Source organism: Leptodactylus fuscus, chromosome 2 (genome assembly GCF_031893055.1).
Source record: "Leptodactylus fuscus isolate aLepFus1 chromosome 2, aLepFus1.hap2, whole genome shotgun sequence".
NCBI classification, from domain to species: Eukaryota; Metazoa; Chordata; class Amphibia; order Anura; family Leptodactylidae; genus Leptodactylus; species Leptodactylus fuscus.
This window is the reverse complement of record NC_134266.1, coordinates 136,656,926-136,682,512: the sequence shown is the minus strand read 5'-3', so window position 1 is coordinate 136,682,512 and position 25,587 is coordinate 136,656,926. Positions and strand designations below refer to the sequence as shown.

The 25,587-nt window shown below is 42.9% G+C and overlaps 2 protein-coding genes across 2 annotated transcripts in view; both read left to right on the top strand.

Moving 5' to 3' along the window:
• The first annotated feature begins 439 nt into the window (after window positions 1-439).
• Window positions 440-6,240, top strand: IQCC (IQ motif containing C). The gene is made up of 5 exons (XM_075264708.1): window positions 440-507; window positions 2,210-2,353; window positions 2,429-3,041; window positions 4,863-4,960; window positions 6,020-6,240. Exons 1-5 carry the CDS (start codon window positions 472-474, stop codon window positions 6,056-6,058), a joined length of 930 nt encoding a protein of 309 aa, XP_075120809.1. The 5' UTR covers window positions 440-471; the 3' UTR covers window positions 6,059-6,240.
• A 6,576-nt stretch (window positions 6,241-12,816) lies between these two features.
• Window positions 12,817-25,587, top strand: part of DCDC2B (doublecortin domain containing 2B) — a 35,250-nt gene continuing 22,479 nt past the window's right edge. The window contains exons 1-3 of the mRNA XM_075264707.1: window positions 12,817-13,097; window positions 13,656-13,713; window positions 22,072-22,136. Of these exons, the coding sequence (XP_075120808.1) occupies window positions 12,817-13,097; window positions 13,656-13,713; window positions 22,072-22,136 (404 nt within the window). The remainder of the gene's footprint in view (window positions 13,098-13,655; window positions 13,714-22,071; window positions 22,137-25,587) is intronic.

The following is a 25,587-nucleotide window of genomic DNA, read 5'->3' as shown; positions in this document are numbered from 1 at the left end:
GGTATATGAAACTGGAGGAGAGATGCAAGGGAACATATAATTTACAGATGACTGTAGGAGGATTATACTGTGTGGGGGCACATGAAAAAAAAAGAAAAAAAAAGAAGAAGGAACGAGAATGGGCGGAGTCAACATGAAAGTGGGCGGGGCTAAATTTGCCGCACGTTTTGTCCCTCTTTCTGTTCTTGATAAGTTGGGAGGTAAGATTAAAGCCAGCATATCTGATCGGATAATCGACATCCTGCCGTATAAGATTCTCTGATACTGGTAGGACCTTGTGAAAGTAATAACATCTGTAAGTACCAAACGTACAGCTCATCATTGGTCTCCTAAAATATGGCCGCCAATAGCTCGTCAGCCCCTACGTCCTTACACTAAGCTCTAGCGCCAGGAGGGAAAATTCGCGCTGAACATATGTTGACGTCATCAGTATGTGCCCGGAATAGTTGCTAAGGAGACGGCGGTTGAAAGATGGAGGCCGAGGAAAGTGCCGCACGACTCTTGCAGGTGAGCAGGCTATAAACACATATTCTCTCGGAAGCCTTGTTACATCTGTAAGGACACTCCCCGCACTTAAAGGTGTACCGACACCTAGGGAATTTACATACAAATCTATGTTTGTTATCTACACCTGGTAATGTATAATAGAGGGCTGAAGAGCTGCCTCACGATCCATAAGCTACCTCCCCTGGGAATAGGGAGATCATTATAGCTGTACAAGGTATGTATCATGAGACCAGAAACGTCTACAAGGAGACATGATAAATGTATAGCAATAAAGTTTGTAGAGCTCTAATAATACATCTAACAAACAATAGTAATACCCAACACAATGACAACCAATAAATCAGCTGAAAGTAAAGCCAGTCAATGGTATAATATAGTAGAAGTGGATACTATACATAACACAATGATTAGGCTCAATGTATATTACATGACAAGGGATTAAAAAGCAAATAATTGATTTCTCTCGGTTCACACTAGCGCTCGCTATACATTGAGGGTTTCCATCCCAGCTTAAAATTTTAGAGAGAAAAGTCCTGTAAGAGGGACTTTTCTCTCTGTATTTTTCGGGCCGAAACCCAGCGGACCCCATTATAGGCTGTGGAGACTGTGGTTTTCCACAGGTAACTGCTTTTTAAGCCGGTCAGCTTTCTGTCCCCCAAGCAGACGCAAAGAACAGCAAGCCAAACATTAGTGAGAACCTAGCGTAACGGAAGAACTTGGGTAAAATTTGAGAGTCGTAGCAGTAGTTTATACCTTGTAATGGATTAAAAGGGTTGTCCAGGAATTACTGTTTTTACCTAGAAGCCGAGGAAGGTGGAAAAAAAAATAAGCATGTTCTCCTATCCATGGTGCTTTGTTGTCTGTTTCCGCTGGAAGTCCTTGAGCCGAATTGGCTACATAAATGAAAAGAATAGGGCCACATAGCAGGCAAACAGCAGAATTTCTAAAGCAATATATTTAGGAAAAGCCTTCAATTTACATAAGCTACTAGTAGGAAAAGGATCCTTGAGACGGGACAACCCCTTTAATGTTCACTATTTACATCACAGAGGATCTGTTTTATAGTAATTGTGAAATGTTATTACAGCCTGTACTAATATCACGTTTGCTATAGAACAGATACTGTGTGATGTATAATAGTGAAGGTGCCCCCACACAGAACCCTGTGTGCCACAGTGGCCCACACACACTATTATATGCTTTACAGTGGGCCCCCACACAGTATTACAATTACCTGAAGTCTCACAAAGAGCAGCCTGGCGTCCTCCGTCTGATGACTTACATCATCGCTCCAGCGTCGGGGCTGAGGTTACATTCTGCAGTCGGTGTAAGCCGTTGACCCGCAACCTACACTGACACCTGTCAGCTGTATGTCTATTTGCACATAAAGCTGAAAGAAGCAATCTATTACTAACTGAGAATCCTGTACCGGATTCCCCATTAGTGAGTGATCAGGGCGATGGTGTGCCATAGCTTCACCAACACAGATCTATACTGTGCATAGGTCACCAGTATGAAAATTAGCATTACACGATCTATCTTTTTTGAGAAGTTTTTTATAAACTGTTTGTAGATTCATTTGATCACACACTTCTAAGTTATATGGAATTCTGATGTTTTATCATTGATATTCTTACTGTCACTGTTGACTTGGTGTTAGGCATGCTTCCTTAAATTGCTGACACTTTTTGTTCTCTATTAGGCACACATCCGTGGTTTTCTGGTCCGCCAGAAGCTACAGAGAGTGCATCAGGAATATTTGGAGGTGGTGAAAGAGATAGAGGGAGAAGATGTTGTTCTGTACCCAGGAAAATGGCTCCTATCCAGCCCACAGTTAAGTACTTTAGTGAGTATTTTCATTGTAACTGTACTTGTTACTATATTATTTTACTTTTCTCTAATTCTTGGTTTCTGGTCACAGGATAAAGATCAAGTAACCAGACCACACAGACACAGAGAAACTACTTCTAATATAACTCCCAGAGTAAACGGAACATCTGGCTCTCTGCAAACAAAGACAACAGAAACAAGCATACCTTTGGTTGACATTGAAAAAGATGTACAGACTCTAAGAAAGCAGTGTTACCTGACCAAAATAGATGCCTGCCTTCCAGGGTCTGATGTACAGACAAGGAAAGGTGACCTTATTGAGACCCTTAACCCGGAAAAGAACATTCCCTTTATTCAGAGAACCAAAGCAGAAAGCGAAAGATGTTTTCCATATACTGTTATTCCAGAAAGAAAGAGCTTCACTGATGGTCCAGTGAGAGAGACCAGCCATACAGAGACTAATGCTCCGGTACAAGAGGCACACCATACAGAGACTGATATTAGAGAAACCAGTCATAGAGATGACAAACGGATAGAGGACTCTCTGGTACAGAAAAATTGTGTGGGTAAAGATGTTCTGTCAACAATTTCTAATCCAGATACAGAGCACTGCTTACTTGATAGTGATATTACAATGAGCACCATTCAAACTCTGGAGCCAAGAAGAGACACTTTATTATGGAGTGACGAAAATGTGAATAGAGGTGAGGCAGAACAGCATAGGATTTGTTTTTGTGTAATTTATATTTACTTTTTATTGACTGCTAAAACTTGCATAATACAATCCCTATTCCATATAAAATTGTTACATACAATACAATGTAGCACATTCGATACACAACTACACTAAGTTCACCTATGTGCCATGGTCTCTGTTGTTTGGGTCCCCCGGAGAAGCCAAACCACAGAGAGCTAGACAACTAAACAGCAGTTACGCACAGACACCAGCGGACACCATTAACTATAATGGGGTCTGCTGATTTCAAACTGAAAGCAGCCAAGAGAAAAGTATTGCGTGCAGGACTTTTTCTCTCCACTGATTTTCTTTGTTTTTTTGCGACAGAATCTCTCAATGCAGATATGAACCTAGCCTTACTAGCAATACGTGATTGTACTTTTTGATATCCCTAAACATCAACAGATGATTGGGTCTGCATGTACATGACCAATCAGTAATTTAGATCCACAGATGAAAAACGTGATTGGTTAAACATTAAAGGGGATATGTCTTTCAACTATGCTCTCCTATGTAAGGGAAGTTTAACAAGAGGACAGGTCCATTCTCCTGTTAGCCAAAATGGTAGAAAAAAAATAAATTAAGCCGTCTATGATGCTGGGTGGTAGAGAATACCCCCTTCCACCCCTAGTCCTCCCCAGACAGTACAAGACTGTAGAAATAACCTATAATGTCAGGGGATGATGCTGAACCTTCCGACAGTTTCACTACAGAAATTCCCATACTAATAGCACAGATATTAAATAGGAAGGGGTAAGTTTATTGAAAAAAAACCTGTACAATTGAATGTAGGCTCTAGTACTCTGTTGGGTCACCTATAGCCTAGATACAGGTTGACATATGGCTGGGCAGGAAGGCATGCAGGTTCTATACGGTCTCCTTCAGCATATTTGTCTTCAGAAGTTGCAGCTGGGCTTGTAGATCATGCATACCTTGCCGAAGATGGCATTCCAGCTGGTCCTATAAATGTCTGGCGAAAAATCTGTTGACTGGGCAGGTTTTTCCTCATTCATGCAAGCAAAGTCAAAGGTGGCTGGCTGTTGATGGCAGGACATGTATTGGGTGCCTTGACACCAAATTTCCTGGAAATGGTGTGGGCAGAAACAAGGGCGTGTAGTGAAGGTTCCACCCATGTGTATATGGTAGACAAGGGAGCTGCTTGTTGCCAGCTCAAACTATCCTCCACTTTTGGGCTGTCCAGAGCCTGTTCGCCATGTGTGCGTGCCCTCACATAAACACTTCTCCCAACACCTTCTGACAGCTGGGCCAGAATGGCCTAGGTAGCAGACAGTTAGTCACAATAACCATCCTACTGTAGGTCTGGTCATGTGCCCTCTTTCTATATCTCACTCTCCAAATATTTCTCTCGCTCTCTCCCTGTCAAACTAGCATAATGTAAGGGCCTGGAATGCCTGTCTTGATTGCATTAAATGACCACACATCAAATAAAGGACTTCAAGACTTGGTCAATGTGTAGTTAAGGCATTGTTTTTACCACTGCTTTTGTCACCAGCATTTTCTCCATATATTTTAGTTTGCTAAAAATGAGTGCAGACAAAGGGGGTAAAAAATGTTTGCAGCAGATTTTGGTGTTATATAAAAAAAAAGTGCTTTCATAGATAAACATACACAAACAACACAAATTTCGGAAGTGGTCAAGATCTCACAAAGTAACAAACTTGTACAGTAAGAAAATAAATCTGTATGTTAGGTATCACTGAAACATACATTTACACATTATTGTCTACTGTCTATCTTACAGGCATCTTTATGTTTTTCTTTCTCTTAGAACTCGATATAAAGCCACTGAGTGAGCTAAGAAAACACAGAAGTCATTTGGCTATGGAGATCTTGTGGGTGCAACAAGCAATTTCTAGTAGAAAGAATGTAAGTCTAGTTGGCTTAGTTTGCTCTGCTTAACCTTTGCAGTAACACTGTTTTCCTATGTCTACCTAGTTTTATTAAAAGCGTATCTACAGTTATAAACAGATTTTTCGTAAATGATTAGTACAGGTGAACAGAAGAGACTTTTTAATATATCTTAAAGGGATGCAACTTTTTTTCTAATTACCATGTTGGAATAGCCTTTAGAAAGGCTATTCGTCTCCTACCTTTAGATGTGGTCTCCGTCGCGCCGTTCCTTAGAAATACCGGTACTTACCGGTATGCTAATGAGGTCTCGGCAGCAATGAGGGCGTCCTTCTTCTTCATTTGCCTCCTCCCCTTGTCCGTCGTCTTCTTTCTTCGTCATGTCTGACGCCTGCGCAGTTGGCTCTGAGACCCTGTTAGAGCCGACTACGCATGCTCAGTAAGGTCCGTACAGTCCTCCGACACCTGGATGAGTTCACTCGCGCGTCGGAGGGCTGTACGGACCATACTGAGCATGCGCAGTCGGCAGTCATGTCTGACGCCTGCGCAGTCGGCTCTGACAGCGAGACCCTGTTAGAGCTGACTGCGCAGGCGTCAGACATGACGAAGAAAGAAGACGACAGACAAGGGGAGGAGGCAGATGAAGAAGAAGAACGCCCCCATTGCTGCCGAGACCTCATTAGCATACTGGTAAGTACCGGTATTTCTAAGGAATGGTGCGACGGAGACCACATCTAAAGGTAGGAGACCAATAGCCTTTCTTAAGGCTATTCCGACGTGGTAATTAGAAAAAAAGTTGTTTTAATGGTAGAATCCCTTTAAGGAGGTCTGTTTTCTGCTTTAACTTCTTAATTTGTAAAATTCTGATTGTTGAGCAAAATTGGATCTGACATTTCATAAACACATTGCAATGTCGTTTTTTTGTTGGTGATGTTGATAAAGTTTGTTACACTGCTTAGGAAAATGTAGAATTTTTCTTCTAATATTAATAGATCTGCCTTCCTCTGAGCACTACTTACAGCTGTATGTGGCTTCTCTTCATTTAAATAATGTAATGTTCTCTTCTTTTCTACACAGTATCTTATGGTAAAACAAAAATTGGGAGCCTGTGATTGATTTTATTGGATTCTGAAACCAAAACGTACGTTTTGCCTGGACATTCAAGCTTAAAGACCACTTAAAAGATAGTAGCCACGGCATATTTGATGGAGGATCCGGCATCAGGTCCTTCACTAAAATTCTTAGTAATCATGCTTATTACTTGTGCAGAAATGATAATGGTCATTGCTACTATTGTTGGTGCCAGCTATAAGTTAAAAATAATAAATCACTGAACTGTGTGTGTGTGTGGTGGTGTCATTTTTTTTTTTTCTTTTTAGAATTTACAGAGTATCACTTTGAATAGACCTTTTAACATATTTTCTGTGTACAAGGCCCCGGTAAGGAGGATCTTTCAGCACCTCTGCCAAATCTGGGACACAGTTATAATTAATTATTTTCTAGCCCCCATTGTTTCTGAGCAATAAGTTGTGTGAATTTTGATACTTCATGTGCTGGTTAGCTTCTGTAGTGTCAGGCAGCAGCAAGCAAGGAGTGTAATTCTAAGATCTGCCACTTTCTACCTCTGAGTGGAGCTCTGAATCGCAAACCCCCCCCCCCCCTTCCCTTCCCATCCCATCCCATCCCTGCAGGCCTCTATAGCTAACTGATAAACTGTATTGCAGGCTATGGGAAATTTAAGACAAAAACATACTTGGGAGTACAGAGCCTGAGTAACATATAAAGTTCCAGCTACCCTGGAGTCAGTGTAGCAGCATCTAGTAACAGATGTTAAAAACTGGAGTTTGTTTGTACCAAAATTCTTACGGGCTTTTTTCTTTAAAATGTAAACTGTACAGCCAAAACAACCCCTTTAAAAAATAAACCACCATATTCTGCTGACACCAGTATTGTTTTATGTTTGTGTACAGAGCTTCATAATGCATATTTCCATAACATCCCCCATGACAGCACTAAGTGGATGATAACCTTTGACCTCTGTAGGGATAGGAACTGAGAGAGGTTAAACCTCCACCACTGCATTCTCCTATCAGGGTTTCCTGTCCCTGCAGGGGTCAAATTAAAAAAAAAAAAAAAAAAAATCATTGTTACACACCTCTCCTGGGCTGTGGTGTGACATCCTGGTGTCTTTGGTGCTTCTGGTTGATGTCAGGGACTGCTGAGGCCTGTGAATGGGTCACAACGGTCACACGGTGTTGCAATACTTACTTGTGTCTATGTGTTATGACTCCATATGATACTGAGGCCCAATCAGTGGTCTGCCATCAGCCAAAAATGCTGACACCAGAGAGTTGAGCGGGAGACCCGGAGAAGTGAGTAACACTGATTATATGTGATCACCTCTCCTGCCCCTCTGCTCATTATACTTGGGTGCCTGAAGAGACCCCAGAACATAATAAAGGTTTTGTTTTGGCTATGTTCGGTACTTTCAAAACCAATGGGCGAGTCTCGCAAAGTAAACTCGGGGTTCACCCAACACTTAGTCATACTGTAAAAAGAGTGTGACCGAAATAATTACTATTAATTGTAATCAAGGTAAAATGACTAATTAATCGCCATTTAATTTTGATTCAGGTCATAATTGCCCAGCCCTTATTGTTAGAAAAACCATCTTTTATGGAAGATCTGAGATGCCTTATTAGGGAAGAAGTCTAAGCTTCGGAAGCTAGCGAAGCTAGCCTTCAAACTCTGCCGGTTTCTTTAGGGGGGAACCTCTGGTTAAGTAAACCTAAACTGTAGCGGTTAGAATCTTCCGAATTTGAAACTGAGGTAACCTTTTTCCTGGTCAGAACCTGCAGATATTGAGTTTCTTCCCATTGAACCAGGAGATAGAAAATACTACTACTCCTCTAAGGAGATAGATTCCTTAAATCAGGAGGTACAGTGTACCATGAACATTGCATATGTTGTAAAACCGAAAACTATACAGGACGAGTTGTTTGGTGGTTTAACATCGAAAACCAAAACGGTCATTCTGGTTAATGGCATTCTGAAAGAATTAGTTCTACATTTGTCAAAGGTGACACTCCTAGATATTTTGGGTGACTCACTTCAGCAGCTTCTTATTGTGTTATCTCAATAAGCAGCTTCTGGTAATTTTTACTCACCTGTCCAGGCCACTCTCCACTGCCTCCTCTAGGCAGCGCTACAGTTACGTCACATCGCTACAGCGTCCTGGCGTTCTTCAGTATCGGCTACAGTGGCCCCTGGAGGTGGCAGCAGAGGGTGGCCAGAACTGGAGCGTGGACGGACATTTGCATAAAAATTATGGGCCGCTACTCTGTGTGGGGTTGAGGGAAAAATAAGGGGGTCATATACTGTGTGGGTGTATATGTATATAGAGTATTTTTAAACCCTGGGGGGCATAAATGGAGGGGATAAAAAAGTGGGTCATACTAGGTGGAGACGGGGGCAGCATAAGAAAGAGGTCATATACCACGGGAGGGGGACCGTGGCGGCGGTAGCAGCATGAACAAGGATTTATATACTGGGGTGGGAAAAAAAAAGGGGGGGTGGGGGTCATATATTGTATGGGGGTGACTAGAAAAAAAAAGTGTGCGTGTGGGGGTTATATAATACCATTTGGGAAGCTAAAATAAATGGGGGGGGGGGGGGGGTGTTATATACCATGTGATGGCCCAGAAATAAAACTACTGTACATATGTCAAAAGTTACTTCTTTTTTTTTTTTTTTTTTAACTGAAGCTACAACTATCACAAAATTATGAATATTTCTAGATGTGACACGGCACTCAAATTAAAGAGGACCTTTCACCATTTTTCCCAAAGGCAGTGTTATATACTGCCGGAAAGCTGACAGTGCGCTGAATTCAGCACACTGTCGGCTTTCCCGATCCGTGCCCGGTGTAAAGAGCTTACGGTGCCGATACCGTAGTGCTCTATGGTCAGAAGGGCGTTTCTGACCATTAGCCAGGAACGTCCTTCTGCCTCGCGGCGCCAATCGCGCTGTGCTGTGGAGCGGGGAGGAACGCCCCCTCCCTCTGCTCACAGCGCTCGTCCATAGACGAGCACTATCAGGGAGGGGAGGGGGCGTTCCTCCCCGCTCCACAGCACAGCGCGATTGGCGCCGCGAGGCAGAGGGACGTTCCTGGCTAATGGTCAGAAACGCCCTTCTGACCATAGAGCACTACGGTACCGGCACCGTAAGCTCTTTACACCGGGCACGGATCGGGAAAGCCGACAGTGTGCTGAACTCAGCGCACTGTCAGCTTTCCGGCAGTATATAGCACTGCATGTGCCCAAAAGTGGTGAAAGGTCCTCTTTAAGGTAGGTTGTTTTTCTAGATGAATGGGATGGTCCTGGGATGATAACTTCCCAAAAGTAGATGTACAAGTGGACAAAGTTGATTAAAACAAAAAAAAAAAAAAAAGTGGCTCTTCTATTTGAGGATGCAGCTCAGTTGAAACAGACCGTAAAGCTGGTTGTCTTTAGAAGAATATTTGGAGAACTGCAATGATAAATCTAAATAAACTAAATTGCTTCTATTTCTGTGGTCAGAACTCTGTTTGTTTGCCTTGTAGAATTAGAAAATCACCTTTAAGGGGGTACCTTGAGAGACAAAATTATACAGTGAATCCCTTTATTAAAGTCAGTAACAGACTTTATAGCTGATGCCTCAGATAAATCTATCAGGTTTTCTGGCCTGGATAGTGCATTATCTAACTGAACTCGCTAGGCTCTGTGGATGAAGTAGTACAGGTTGGGAAATATTAAAGGGGTTGTCCGGGATAAACTGAGGATTAACTCCTAAACTAAACTCCTTCCCCCTGTCTAACGTCTAATTCACTTCAATTAAAAAGAAAAAAATCTATAATTACCCATATCCCTGGAGCGGTCATGTGACCACCCCAAGGACACTTTCTGATAATCCGGTGACATTCCGTTTCACCACTTCTGAAACGGAACGTCAACATTTCTCTTGCCCCTCCCCTATCTCCGTCAATACTTACCAAGCCTTCCTGTGTCTGGGGAATGGTTCTTCCCCTCTTTCTGTCTTCTAGTAGTGGGCGGAATACGTTAGCTAGTGAGATGGGGGTGGGAGGGGCTAGTAATGGGTGGGATCGCTAGGCTTAGTGAGACGGAGGATTTTATAACAGAGTGACAGAGGAGAGCGGTTGAGTGAGAGGGAACTGGTGTAGCATCTACACAGGAAGCTACACAGCAGGAAGCTACGCTGTTTAAATGAAGGCAGAGGATGCAGCAGCAACCAGAGACACTCAGAAATCACTCCAAACACTGCTAAAGGTATATGATATGGTATTAATCCATTACTAATAGAGATGAGCGAACACTGTTCGGATCAGCCGATCCGAACAGCACGCTCCCATAGAAATGAATGGAAGCACCTGTGACGCCGGCCGCCGGCAAAGTCAGCGTCACAGGTGCTTCCATTCATTTCTATGGGAGCGTGCTGTTCAGATCGGCTGATCCGAACAGTGTTCGCTCATCTCTAATTACTAACCCTAACAGACCTTTCTAAAGAAAAAGATTTTCTGCGCAGAAAATCCCTTTAAGGCTGAGGCCCTACGGTGCAGAAACGCAGCTTCTTTTGTTGCAGATTTTGTTGCGGTTTTTTGAGCCAAACTCAGGAGTGGATTGAGCAGAAGGGAGACGTGTAAGAACTTCCTATATAATCTCTGTTCCCTCTTCAACCGTTTTTGGCATTGGCTCAAAAAAACGCAACAAAAGAAGCTGCGTTTCTGCACCATGGAGCCTCAGCCTAAGTCAAACAAAATGTATATTTACCCACATTTGGTTATCCGGTAACAATCCGTTTCCAGAAATTGAATGTCACTGCTATCCCCCCACCCACCCATCCACTCCATTATACTTACCTCTCTCCCTTCCAGGCTTCCTCCTGAGGGACGACAAGAGCTCCCAGAGACACACAGAAATCACTCAAAACACTGCTAAAGTTATTTGGGTCCGTTTATTAACCCATTAATAGCACTAACAGATCTTTTTTAATAAAACATTTTTTGCCCGGAAAATCCCTTTAATTGTGCTTTAGATCTCAAGGACACATATTATCATATTCCAATTCACGGTTCACCCCAAAAATTTCTCAGTTGTCTCCTGGCCAGGTGTCTCATCTACAGTTTTGCGGCTCTCCTAGTTGGCATTGCGTCAGACCCCAGGCTCTTCATAACAGTGATGATGTAGGGGGTTGTAGTAATCAGGAGATCTGAGCTATTGATATAGATCTGGTATGGATTGAGGTCAAGCTACCTAGCTGTTCATACATGCAGTATTTTCTATATGTCAATTAACCACCTACTGACATACAATTACTTAATTTAGAGTTCATTTAGAATGCAATGCCATTTCTACTTTGTACTGGTGCCCGTCACAGATTGATATCAATTAGACTCTGATCAATGTTTCAAGTGGGAAGACCTCTTTAACTAATGCTGGTCATGGGCAATAGATTAAAGATAAAAACACACAATTCTGTTTTTTTTTCTAATTGTTAGCTATTAACTAGTCACTTGCCAAAAAATACTGTGCCAAATTTTTTGGATGGTAGTTGTTCATGTTATTATCCATCGGTAGCTCACACCTATGCGTATTATATCTTTGTCTTATTAAAGGGTTTGTCCAGGCTAAAATGTTATTTATTAATTAGGCTAGGAGAGGTGAAAATAATAAAACGAAACCAATATCGCTTGTCCCTGGTGCTCCGACACCTCCTCGCTTGGTCCGGTCCTGCAGCTCCATTGTTGTCTCTTGTTGGTCTCTTTATGAGGCTGCTGTTTGGTGACTGCTGAGGGCAATCTGCGTCCCCACTAGGAACAGGAATGTCGCAGCTGGTGACAATTCCACAACAAGACAACAGCTGAGCTGTACGACTGGACTGCCCTGGGAGGATACCGGAGCATTGGGGGCAGGTGAGGGCGGATTCACACCTGCACCCGATCTCTGCTTTGTGGGTTTCCATCTTCTGCCCGAGAAACTGGACAGGAGACGGAAACCTGGCAGTCAGTGTCCACCCATGAGCGTCTTGTGCCTCTCCGCGGTGAAAACTTTTTTTTTTTTTTTTTTTTAACCGGACACAAAGTCCTGCATGTCCGACTTTGTGTCCGGTTAAAAAAAACCGTTTCGCCACGGAGAGGCACAAGACGCTCACAGGTGGGCACTTTGCAAACCCATTCAAGTGAATGAGTTTGCAAACTGACCGCCGGGTTTCCATCTCCTGTCCAGTTTCTCGGGCAGAAGACAGAAACCTGCAAAGCGGAGACCGGGCGCTGGTGTGAACTCGCCCTGAGTATGGGTTTTTTGTGGTTGTTAATTTACCTCTCTGGCCTAATTGGAAAATTATGTTTAGCCTGGACAACCTCTTTAAGGTCATACACTTGTCGGAATTAGTCGGAAATACTTAAGGATCAATCACTTGTTATCTCCTAGTCTACTTGAGACTGGGTCACAGTTTTACTTGAATTTAGTGGGAAAGTCAGATTTGGACCCAAACTTAGAATCTAAAGTTGAACAAAATCATTGTTTTGGGTCAGCTGTGAGTGCATAGTAACCCTATGTTTAATAATAGTGAGTTGTAGCTCCTGTATAGGAGGCGTGGTGGCTGTAACCGAGCACCCTCCTCTGCAATACTTGTAAGCTGTTATTGTCACCTGGCAACAGTAAGAGTCACAAAAACTTCATGATAGACAGGCGTACAGATCAGTGTGGGAATAGCACTGTAAAGTAGTTATTGCTTGGCAATGTAATTTCCAAATATATTATAGTTTCTTTCCTTTCTCTACTTTTACCTTTTTTATTTTTAAATCAATTCTTTTTACAATGACCTCCCCTCTGGGGTTACAGCTTGTTCCACATGGTAAAAATGTGCTTGTGTTCCGAAATGGGGACCCTTTTCATAATGGACGCCGCATGGTTGTGAACGAGAAGCAATTTCTAACATTTGAGGCCTTCTTAAATGAGGTGACTAACCGTATTCAAGCCTCGACCGCGGTGCGCTGTATCTACACACCACGCAATGGCCATCGTGTGACACAGCTCGGTGACCTGCTTAACAGGGGTCAGTATGTCGCTGCAGGAACGGAAAAGTTCCGAAAACTTGAGTGAGTATAAGCATTTACACTATATGGTTTTACGCTAGGTTCACACCTGCGTTCTACTCTCCGTTCTGTGCTTTCCGTCTTCTGCATGCCAGAAGACGGAAAGCACAGACCGGGTCCGGCCATGTGCGCCGGTGAGCGTTTTATGCTCTCCGCCGCGAAACCGGATTTTTAAATCCGGACACAGAGTACTGCATGTCTGACTCTGTGTCCGGATTAAAAAACCCGGTTTCGCGGCGGAGAGAGCGCAAAACGCTCACCGGCACACACGGCCGGACATCTTTCTCACCCATTCAAATGAATGGATGAGAAAGACTCCTGCAGGTTTCCGTCTCCTGCCTCTGTTTTATGCAGGAAATGGAAACCTGCAGAATGGACACCTGGGCGCAGATGTGAACGAGCCCTAAGTGCATGAAACTGGTATACTTTAGATACTATGTTGTGCCCAACAACTAATTCATTTTATATATTATGGCATTCATAACAATTACTAGATGATAAATTCTGACCAAATTACTTTGCATATTTAACCTTGTGCACTTATTTCACATATTATAATAGTTATCTTCACACTGAGGTTAAGCCGCCTGTGGCCACTCAAGTCAGAGACATCCAAAAGGTAAGATCAGATTAGTCTTTTCACGTATATTTCTGTATCTCGCTGATTTTGATGCATCATCCATTTCCATTCAGAGATTAGCATTTTGTTTACTAATAGACTCTGATAAGTGAATGATTACATATCTATTTCCCATCAAAACACAAAAAATGTACAGTAATTTATGTATCTGTAGTGTCCTATTTGTGAAATTTATAGTCTTGAGGATTGTTCACAGCTACACCTGAGTCTGTCCAGCAGAGTCCATCTGAAATCACAGATGGAAAAGTCCTGTAAGCCCAATTTTTTCTATGTGTTAATGTTAGGGAGTAAATAATGGATAGACAACATGCCTAATTATCGTCCTTCATCAGAGAGAGCCGTCTTGCTATTGTTTTAGTCCACTATTTGTTTCTACTGCAAACAAGAAGAATGGATTAAGCTACATAGATGAGAGTGCAATCTGAAAGGGTCAATCTTGCCTTTACTAAACTTGGTGGTAGACCTAACCAACCTTAAAATCCTCTTCTCATAGTATATGTGTGAAAAGAAAATTTTAATTATTTTCTTCTTAAAGAGGATCTTTCATGTCCTCAGGCACATGCAGTATTATTGTAACATCTCTGCCTTTTCAGATCACTGCACCACCCTCTGCTCGCGTGCTGCGGCGCAGGAGGCGTGTGCAGTTTGGATCTTTGCTTAAAGTTTTTGGTTGCACTGTGTGAACACGGCTCTAGTTCTGTGATTGAATTTCCACCACACCTGTCTTCTGCCCTTGTTTGCCTCTATTCATTAAGTGTTAATTCGTGTGATTGACAGCCTGCCTTCCTGTCAACTCCAGGGGCGGGTTCTTCCTCCCTATTTAGTCTTGGCTCTCATTCACACCAGTGCTTGCTATTGCCTTGTGCGTACTTGCTTTTTGCTGTCACTATCCTTGCTTGCATTCTAATCCTTGACCTCTGGCTTTCCCTACTGACTATTCTTTGGACTCTGATTTGGCACTGTATTGCTTGACTGTTACTGACCCTTGGCTAGCTGACCTCCCTTTGTTGTTGTTTGTCTTGTCTGCGTTTTGTGTTTCACATATACAGGAAGGGAACGTCTTTGTGGTTGCCACCTATTACGTAGGATAGGGCCTGGCAATAGGAAGGGACAGTTGGGGGCTTCAGCTTAGGGCTCACTGTCTCTTGTGTCCCGTCCCAGGGTTTTCAACAGCTACTGGGGAATTGCTGTCCTAGCAATTCCCTAACAATTATATACGGCTAGTCTATGGACGAGAACTGTCAGGAGGGGGGAAGGCGTTCCTCACTGCTCAACGTCATGGTTGGGCGGTAAGGAACACCCCCTTTGACAGTACAGTGCTATGGACTCTACTGTCAGGAGGGGTGTTCCTCACAGACTTTCAGAAACACCCCTCTAACACTGAAAAGCTATCGGTAACGGTACTGATAGCTCTTCACCAGGGGCACATAATGGGAAAGCCGATGTTGGCTTTCTAGCCGTATGTAATACCACATGTGCCCGAGGACATGAACTTTAACTATTTCCACTACTTTAGTGTTAATGACTATAAAAAAGGCAATTTGCATGACATGTTACAGAAATTAAGCATTATCCATCTTAGGCTAAGATCCCACGTTGCGGAAATGCAGATTGTTTTTGTTGCAGATTTTGTTGCGTTTTTTGGAGCCAAAATGAAGAGTGGCTATAAAAGGAATGAGAAATATGTACTTATACAGTACTTCTCCCTTCTTCTCAATCCACTACTGACTTTGACTCAAGAAACTGCAGCAAAATCTGTGCAACAATCTCGGCAACAAAAAAAGCTGTGTTTGCGCAATGTAGGGCATCGGCCTTAAAGGGATTTTCCAGGCCTTTTATAATATCCATTATGAATATCAGATTGGTGAGGGTCTGAGCACCTGCACCCCCACCAGTCAGCTAATTGAAGGGGGCCTGGCAGAATTAGCAGAGCTCCATTCACTATACAATGGTCTAGAATGGTACTGCATCTCCCTGCCATCATCTGCTTTTTGAACGGAGTATTCCAATTAATTACCATGCCTCAAAATATACAGTCAAAAACAGCTATTAATATATAAATATATCTTCATTTTCAGAATAAAGCAGAATTAAAATCAATGCTCACCAATTTCCTCATTGTGTAAAGTACTTCATCTATTTGATGTTCGCCAGCAGCTGTGTGATAGTGGACATGCTAAGCAAAAAGTGACAAAATTCTGGCATCATTTTTGCCAGAAAAAAATTGTCTACATTATCATCCAGAGATACAATTGTAAATTTAGACAGTATTAGTAATTCTTCTTGCTTGTCCCTGCTAAGTACTGTCTGATTTCACCTTCATGTTTTTCTTGCTGTCTCCTACTAGCTCACACAACTTGAAATGCTGGTCCTTGATAGTCATATGTGCCTGCCCATAGATTTACGATAGGTTTATATCAGCAGGGGTCTGGTCTGTCTGCCTGGACCCTATCCATCAGCTGTTTTTATAGGACCAAAATTTCCAGGATTGTTTATATCTTGGGAAAAAAAAGGAGAACCACTTTAGGCTGGGGCCCCACGTGGTCAATACTGTGGCAGAAAAGCTGCGGCAAAAACTGTGTACATTGCCACCGTGGTTTTTCCCATAGTGCTTCTTTGCTGCGGCCGGTCATGCCCACATAGTGAATAAAAGGGAGCAAAACCTCTTTTTTTGTTGCTGTATTAACTTTTCCAAAATGTCTTGACGTTCCACCTTTGACACACATGTCATAGGTTCACCATCACTGCCCTCAGGAACAGACAGAAGAGGATTATTACAGTGTTGCTGCTTTTATTGATTTCAGCAATCACGTGATCACTAAGTGCTTCCCGATGTAGCAGAGCTCTCCCTTTTAGCTCTTATAGATGCCCCAGTTATACTGCAAAACTGTAAAATAAAAATGATAAAATGTATATATCCCCAAGGATTAAAGGGAGTCTACCACCACCAAAACTGCTTTTAGAATACTTATTTACTGCTGTAGAGGCTGTTACACATACCATTCTTGTGTCAAAGTGCAGTCTTGCTGTTGAAAAATTCATTTTTATTCAGCAAATAAGCTGTTCGGTGCACTCGAGAGGGGGCCATACCTGCAGGAGTATAATTTTTTTTTAGGCCCCGTTCACACGGAGCGCAGATGGCGAATTTTGGTCCTGATTCTGACGCAGGAAGCCACCTCAGAATATGGCCAAAATCCGCCTGCCGCGACCTCCGACAGTCGTGGCACTCCGGTCCGGAGTAGGCCCAAATGAATGGGCCTAATCCGGAGCATGCTGCCGCAAGGCGGATGCCTCGGCTGGAATGGCCGTGGAATCCGCCTGAAGAAAGGGCAGCTTGCTTCTTTTCATGTTGCCGCTCATGGAAAAAAGTAAGCTAGCGGTCTATATAGACAGACAGCTATTGTGAGGGGGTGGATTATGACGTGGATTCCGCGTCAAAATCCGTCCCCTCTTTCCCCGTGTGAACGGGTCCTAACGGTTGCTCCAATTGGCTTACATAATACATGTCAGTCTTTCTGTTTAGGGGCAACACTGGGTGGCAACCGCAAAAGAAAGTGGGTACTCCACAGCAGCAAGCCTGGACTTTGACATAAGAAATCTTCACTGTTCCACTATCAGCCCTACAACAGTATATAAGTGGTATAAGACTAAGGCTCCATATGGCATCCTAGAACAAAAAAGCGCTGTGGGAAAAACTGTGGTGGCAAAACTGTGGTTCTTCCCGCAGAGCTTCAGACAGGAAGTTCGCAGAGGTTTCCTCTGTGGACATTCTGTTTCAATTATACCAATGGGGAAACCGCCGACATTTCTGTAGGTATAAGTGACATGCTGCAATTTCCAAAGGTGCGTCTTTTTTGGAAATCACGGCGTGTCCGCAGTGCAGTTTGTACCACAAAGTGAGCATTGAATTAGCTAGAATCCCATCCACTTTTTACCTGACTGTAAAACACCATAATTGCACCTGCGTTGTATTTGCAGTGGGCAAATTGCGGCATTTACACCACGTGGGGCCCTGGCCTTAAAGTGTTTTTGGTATAGGTAGGCACACTTTAACTTTGTTATAGGAGAATTTGAAAATGTACATAGAATTATGCATAGAAATATACAAACACCTGTCTTAATAAATTCAACCCCTCCCCCAGTGTTTATATGGCTAAAACCAGTGGCGTAACTACCACCATAGCAGCGGTAGCAGCTGCCACAGGGCCCGGGACATTAGGGGCCCGGTGACAGCTGCTACCGCTGCTATCATTATGCTCGGAGGTCTTTTCGGACCCCCGAGTATAATGATCGGGGCCCCCTGTTGGTGGAATACTTTCCACCAACAGGGGGCCCCGAAGCTGCAGCAACGGCTGAGACACAGGAGCTGCAGCTCTGGCTCCTGTCAGCGCTGCAGGACGCTCTCCCCCTCTCTCCCCCCTCCCTTTCTCTGCTGTCCTCTGCCCACCAATGAGAGGAGGAGGCGGGGCTTATCCCTGCCGAGCTCCTGCCGTCTGCACTGGAGGAAGAAAGGAAGAAGGAAAATGAAACTAAAGCTACACAGGTACGTACTGGGGTTACTTATTACTATCAGGCATATGGGGGGATTACTTGTGTTTTAGTAACTCCATGTGCCTCATATTAATAGCAGTTAACCCCATCATCTCCCTCACATTAACCCCTGTTTGCCTCACCATAAGAGTTACTGATATGTGAGACATATGGGGGTAATAATAATGAAGATACTTTATTATTACCTCCATGTCTCTCACATATCAGTAACTCTTATGGTGAGGCTTACAGGGGTTAATGTGAGGGAGATGATGGGGTTAACTGCTATTAATATGAGGCACATGGAGTTACTAAATTGTAATGCACAGGGCCAGATTTTTTATCCACAATTTGTCCTGGTATAGCGGTCAGCGGGTGACGTGACAGTATTTAGTCCTGTAGGGGCCACTAAGGGACATAATACTGTGTGCAGGGGCCACTATTGGGTATAATACTGTGTGCAGGGGCCACTAAGGGACATAATACTGTGTGCAGGGGCCACTATTGGGTATAATACTGTGTGCAGGGGCCACTATGGAACATAATAGAGCGCGCAGGAATGCGTAGGAGGGACTCGGTCGAGATCTTCGGTGTCGGGGGGGCTCCATGTCAAAAGTTCGCCACGGGGCCCCGCCATTCCTAGTTACGCCACTGGCTAAAACCCTCTTCTGATCATGTCCATTATGACACAGTTACACATCTTATTACAGGAAGGAGGTTTTTGCAAGGCTAAGCCAAAAAAGATGTTATCATTCACTGACAACTGGGAAAAGTGATGAGAAATTATAATAAACTGTGGTTAGCACTGTTGCCGCGCAGTACAGGGGTCTTTATTAGAATCTGACCAAGGACAACATCTTCATGGAGTTTGTACATTCTCCCAATGTTTGTCAGGGTTTCCTCCAGGTATTCTTTCTTTCCACTTGCCAAAGGAATGCTGATAGGAAGTTTAGGCTGTGAGCCAGACTTGGGACATTGAGCGATGACATTGTTTGTAAGCAAGTACTCCATAATGCAACGATTTCAGAGTCCTTATTGCGTTCTTCTATGTGTTCTTGGACTGGGCACCAAAAGGCATAAATAGAATATACAAGAAGAAAGTAGCCAGTTTCAAAAGGTAATAAATAACATTATTTTTGTTGGCACAATCCTTCAGTATCAAAAAATTTTGCTGAGAATCTGGCTATGGTCCCTGGCACACAGTACTGCTATTGGGAAAAAAGGATCTGATAGGTTGAATTTGTTTTTCTTTTGGGAAATTAAACTCAACTGACTTTTTTTTTGTTTTTCTATTTTCAAATTGTCAACATAAAACCCATGTGAAAAAGAATAGGCACACAGTAGAAAAGACAATTTGACCACAAAAATTGTCTTTGCCACTGTAAGCCTGTCCTTTTTTCACATGGGTTTTATGTTGACAATTCAAAAGTAGTTCTAGAGGATTTGTTAAAAAAACTGGAAGATACATAGTGATATTAATGTGATGCTGTAATGAGGTGTGAGCCAGACCTTATTATCTAACAATAGTTCCTAATTTTAAAGATTTGCTTTATTCTAAATGGCCATTCATACTCACGCATTTATTAAAATGTCATGGAAATCCTTTCAAGAAGATTGGAAGCTGTTATTGCATAGTTGCCATTTTGTTCATATAGATGTTGGAGAGCCCTGGTACACGAAACGTGCCGCTTAAAATTCAGACTACACGGTCCCCTTTTCTTGTTTGTCACACACCATTTTGTAATGTGGGTTTGAAATGTGCCAATCACGCTCCTTTTTTATAAAGTTCCCATGTCAAATATAATAGGCCTGAAAGTCTAGCAAAGCTTTACTGGGACTCCAGGAGTTCACCCCTTTTATGGGAGCCTAGTAGACATTTCAGGAGAGTTGGCAATTATGTGTTACTGCCAACAAAAGAACTCGAGCTCCAGGGTTTTAGGATTTGACATCCAATAATAATATAATAATACATTTTATTTATATAGCGCCAACATATTCTGCAGCGCTGTACAATTTGTAGGGTTCAAATACAGACAGAAAGATACATTACAAAGAAAGTCATTTCACACAATGGGACTAAGGGCCATGCTCGCAAGAATTTACAATCTATGAGGTAGAAGTGGGTGACACAAGAGGTAGCAGGGGCGGCATTGCTTATGCAGAGGTCAGACACTTTTGTAATAGAGGTTATTGTCATTACACAAACATAAAACTTTATGAGCCGTCAACAGTCGTGTCCTTTAACATGTGGATGGAGCTTGGACCTATAAAGTTAGCATGAGATGACGTCATGTCATATCGTGGGGTAATGTGCGAGCGGGGACAGAGGAGGGTTAAGGGTTTACGTTAGAAATTGTGATAGGCTTGTCTGAAAAGATGCGTCTTTAGTTTGCGTTTGAAGCTGTAGAAATTGGGAGTTAATCTAATTGTCCAGGGTAGAGCATTCCAGAGAAGTGGTGCAACTCGGGAGAAGTCTTGTATACGAGCGTGGGAGGTTCTGATAATAGAGGATGTAAGTGTTAGGTCATTGAGTGAACGGAGAACACGGGTTGGGTGGTAGAAAGAGATGAGGGAGGAAATGTAGGGAGGTGCGGCATTATGGAGAGCCTTGTGGATGAGGGTGATAACTTTATATTTTATTCTATAATGAATAGGCAGCCAATGTAGCGACTGGCACAGACCGGAGGCATCGCTGTAGCGTCTAGACCAGGGGTCCTCAAACTGCGCACTTCTGTCTGGCCCCGCCGACAACGTCGGCAGGCGTGCATTTATAATGAAGCTCCTGGGGAGCTCGGGCCAGGCCATGGAGCGCACTTCACTTTACCTATTGGAGGGCACCGCTCCCGATATCTGTGCAACCTGCTCTGCCTCCAGCCCACTGTTTAAAAAGTTTGAGGACCCCTGGTCTAGACTGATAGACGAGCCTGGCCAACAAGTTTATATAGATGTGAAGGCTAGGTGTCCACATTTGACCATGTAAGGGGGCGTTCACACTACCGTCAGTGTCCGACAGGTAGTGTCCGCTGCTAATGTCTGTTCAAAATCTTGCACGGACATTAGGAGCGGACACTAGCTGTGTCCGTGACATTCTGCATTCATTTAAATGGAGATCGGGTGCGTTGTTTTGCACTCCGTGCCTGTCCTTAAGTGTCCGTTCCTAAAGATGTCCGACTTTTCAAGCAGACAGAAAAAACCTACATGTCGGGTTTTGCTGTCCACTTGAAAAGTTGGACATCTTTAGGAACGGACACTTAAGGACAGGCACGGAGTGCAAAACGCACCCGATCGCCATTTAAATGAATTAAAAATGTCACGGACATAGCTAGTGTCCACTGCTAATGTCCGTGCAAGATTTTGAACGGACATTAGCAGCGGACACTACCTGTTGGACACTGACGGTAGTGTGAACGCTCCCTAACATATACAGCATGCACCTACAGGTTACACATGATTTAGTTCATTGTTTGATTTCATGTTTTCAGCACTTTTACTTTTTTGAGCCAGGAGAAAAATTCCCAGAATGTTCCACTTTCTCAAATACTTCCTCCATACATGACCCATTACCCTCCCTGCTCGCTGTTTTCTGTGTGCATACCAGGATTGATCTTCCTCTGCTTTGAAGAGTAGAAAAGTTCACAAGGGAGAGGTGTGTGAATTGGGTCAGCAGGAAGGGTGTTTAACTGGTGTCGTGGTGTTAAGAGTAAATGCATAAAGTGTTCAGGAAGGGCATGAACAAAACAATCTAAAATATAATTAATATTGGCACAGATATATTCCCACCCTAATTCCTAATTTTTGTTTCACCAGGTCTCTCGCAGGTTAAAAGTCACAGGTCGCTGGAGAGAGGAATCTCATCTTCCCTGTATAATTCAGTGAGTACAAAGAGTAAAGCTGTATATACATTAAAGGGAACCTGTCACATTAAATTTACAGTTCAATTTCTTAGCAACATAGTGAATATGGAGCAATGAAGATGGAAGACTCAGTATAAATTTTTAATTTACATCACTGTTTACTGTTGCTCTATTAGTTCAGTGCATTCTAGCGGTATATAAAACTGCATGTGCCCCAAGTGGTGAAAGGTCCTCTTTAACTCCTATATCCAATCACTTGCACACTCTTGTGACCTGCACCTCAAAAAAACATCTGATATGTGTCACGTCACTGGCTGCCTATTCACTATAGAATACAATATAAACTTATCACTCTGATCCATAAAGCTGTCTATGGCGCTTGCAGCGCTCTGCTTTTCCTTCATCTCTGTCTACCACCCAACCTGTGCCCTCTGTTTGGCCAATGACCTAAGAGTAGCACCCTCTATTGTCAGAAGCTCCCACCCCATCTCCAAGACTTCTCCCACCTCCTTCACTGGAATATTCTACCCTAGCCAATTAGATTAACCCCCAATTTTTACAGTTTCATCTGTAATTAAAGTAACCTTTTTATAATAATGGCTTGTCCACTGAATATGCACGTCTACCTTTTGTGTCAGTCCCTTCTACCCCATAGAGTGTAAGTTCTTGCGAGTAGGGCCCCAATCCTATTGTGTGAATTGATTTGTTACTTTATTTTGTCTGTACATGTACCCTATGTTTGTAAAGAGCTGCAGAATATATTGCTGCTATATAAATAAAATGTATTATTGTTAGTATTTATTATGATTATTTTAATGTGTGTTAACAGAGAACAACAGTGAGCGAGTACTGTGTGTATGTATATATACAATCCTCAGGTAACAGCTGATAACAGAACAACAAGTGCTGCAATCCTCTGGAAATGGTGTATGTGATTGAGGATAAGAATGAAGAACCTATGCTCTTCTATTAGCTAATATGGACCATGTGGTGTGATATGATATGGAGGAAGGACCTTGTGAAAGCCAGTAGTGCCATTTGCCTTTGTGAATTTGTGGCTGCGTTGTTATGGTAAACCCAGTCCCAGTATAAAATGCGGCTGAGTTATGGTAATAATACGATGTAAAACAAAAATGGCTGGATTGTTATGGAAACCTGGTCCATTCCTGTGTGCATATCAGAGAGACTGAGAATAATGAACCTGCGAGCTAATGGCTAATACAGATCATGTGATGTGTTATGGAGGAAGGCACTTGTTGTGGAAGCCGTGATGCCATGTTTGTATTTGTGAATATGTCAAGATTGATAGGTGCTAGAGTGCTGAAACCCAGTCTAAAACTTTTGGAAGTGCCTGATTTATCCATGTGCCAAATGTAATGCAGATCAGTCCAGACATTAAATCTGAATGTTATGTTCTTTTCAGCACTAACTGCATTTAAAGGTCAATAATACAGTGTGGCATTGCTGCTGAAGTATCTATAGTATGAATGTGCCAAATGATGAAAAATGGTGGCGTATTAAGTAAAAAGCACTTCATACGTAATCCTACATTATGAAACTACTGGCACAGACAATGGGGAAACACATAACTCAATATCCCACAATGGTGTGCATTAATTCCTAGATTTCAATTGCTATAATAAGTGCCAGGTCCCAAGGGTATAAATTAACCATTAAGGCTGAGGCTCCACATTGTGGAAATACAGCTTTTTTTTTTTATTGTAGATTTTGTCGCGTTTTTTTGAGCCAAAGCCAAAAATGGCTATAATAGGAATGGGAAATACTGTATATAGGAAGTACTTTTACTTCTCCCTTCTGCTCAATCCATTCCTGGCTTTGACTCAAAAAACCACAGCAAAATCTGCAACGAAGTAAACTGCGTTTCTGCAACGAGGCCTCAGATTTAAAGGGGTTGTTCACTTTCTATGTGAAAGGTCCTCAGTGATAAACTGATGTGATCTGTTGTTATAGCGGAAACAGGCTGGCGACTATTAATTTGTCCTGCAGCAAAGGGAATATATAAACACAGTAAGGCAACATTTACATGAACGTCAGAGTCTCCGTTCTGAGCCTCTGGTGCAGAGTTCACCTAAAATCACAAATGGAAAAGTCCTGCAAGCCTGACTTTTTCATTCTGCAATGTCAGAGAAAAAACACAGGATACCTGACGGAGCCCATCCTATTAATATTATAAATGTGAAAGTTTGTGAGTTTGGATGTTTGTGGTTTTGTGTGTTCGGATGTTTGTTAGTCAATCACGCAAAACCCGCTTGACCGATTTGGCTGAAATTTTCCACAAACATAGTTAATACACCCCATTGCGCAATAGGCTACTTTTCGTCACAATAGCGCACATACGTTTTTCCCAGGACCCTTTGGATGTTCGGATGTTTCGCGGTCAACCACGCAAAAACCGCTCCACCGATTTGGCTGAAATTTTCCACAAACATAGTCCCTACACTCGATTGCGCAATAGGCTACTTTTCGTCACAATAGCGCACATACGTTTTTCTCAGGACCCTTTGGATGTTCGGATGTTTCGCGGTCAACCACGCAAAAACCGCTCCACCGATTTGGCTGAAATTTTCCACAAACATAGTCCCTACACTCGATTGCGCAATAGGCTACTTTTCGTCACAATAGCGCACATACGTTTTTCCCAGGACCCTTTGGATGTTCGGATCTTTGGTGGTCAATCACGCAAAAACCGCTCCACCGATTTGGCTGAAATTTTCCACAAACATAGTCCTTACACTCGATTGCGCAATAGGCTACTTTTCGTCACAATAGCGCACATACATTTTTCCCAGGACCCCCACAAAACCCAAACTCACATCACTATCTCTGCAATCTCACACACTTTGGACCATAACAAGCCACAAAATTCATATTACCTCCTACAGCAGAGGTCAGCAACCCCTGGCACACATGCCAAGAGTGGCACTCCTGCCATATTTCACTGGCATGCCAGCAGCACAGGACCTGCAAGAGTTAAATAAAGTCTCTGCTAGAGCTGAGGCATAAGGACACTCCCCTTTGCGAGATGTGCAGGAAACCCAGGGGGTGGAGCTTAGTCGCTCAAGTCTCTGCCTGCTATAGTGATGGCTCCTGCCGAAGCTGCTAGCAAACTGAAAGTAAGAAACACACAGCTACCTTCCTTTACTTCCTATTCTCATTAATGTCAGGCATGGGGTTATTAGTTTAGTGTTAGTAACTCCATGTGCCTCACATTAATAGGAATAAACCCCATCATGTCCCTCATATTAACCCCTGTGTGCCCCATATAAAGGTTACTAATATGTGAGACATGGAGGGACTAATAAAAGACCTCAGTAATGAAGATACTTAATTATTACCTCCAAGTCTCTCACATATCAGTAACTAGAGATGAGCGAGTACTATTCGGATCAGCCGATCCAAACAGCACGCTCCATAGAAATGAATGGATGCACCTGGTACTTCTGCTTGG

Excerpts from the sequence above, each read along its gene's own strand:
- IQCC (XM_075264708.1), top strand. The coding sequence starts at position 472 with ATGGAGGCCGAGGAAAGTGCCGCACGACTCTTGCAG. Across the intron at positions 508-2,209 it reads GTGCCGCACGACTCTTGCAG|GCACACATCCGTGGTTTTCT; the intron begins GTGAGCAGGCTA and ends GTTCTCTATTAG. Across the intron at positions 4,961-6,019 it reads CAATTTCTAGTAGAAAGAAT|TATCTTATGGTAAAACAAAA; the intron begins GTAAGTCTAGTT and ends TTTTCTACACAG.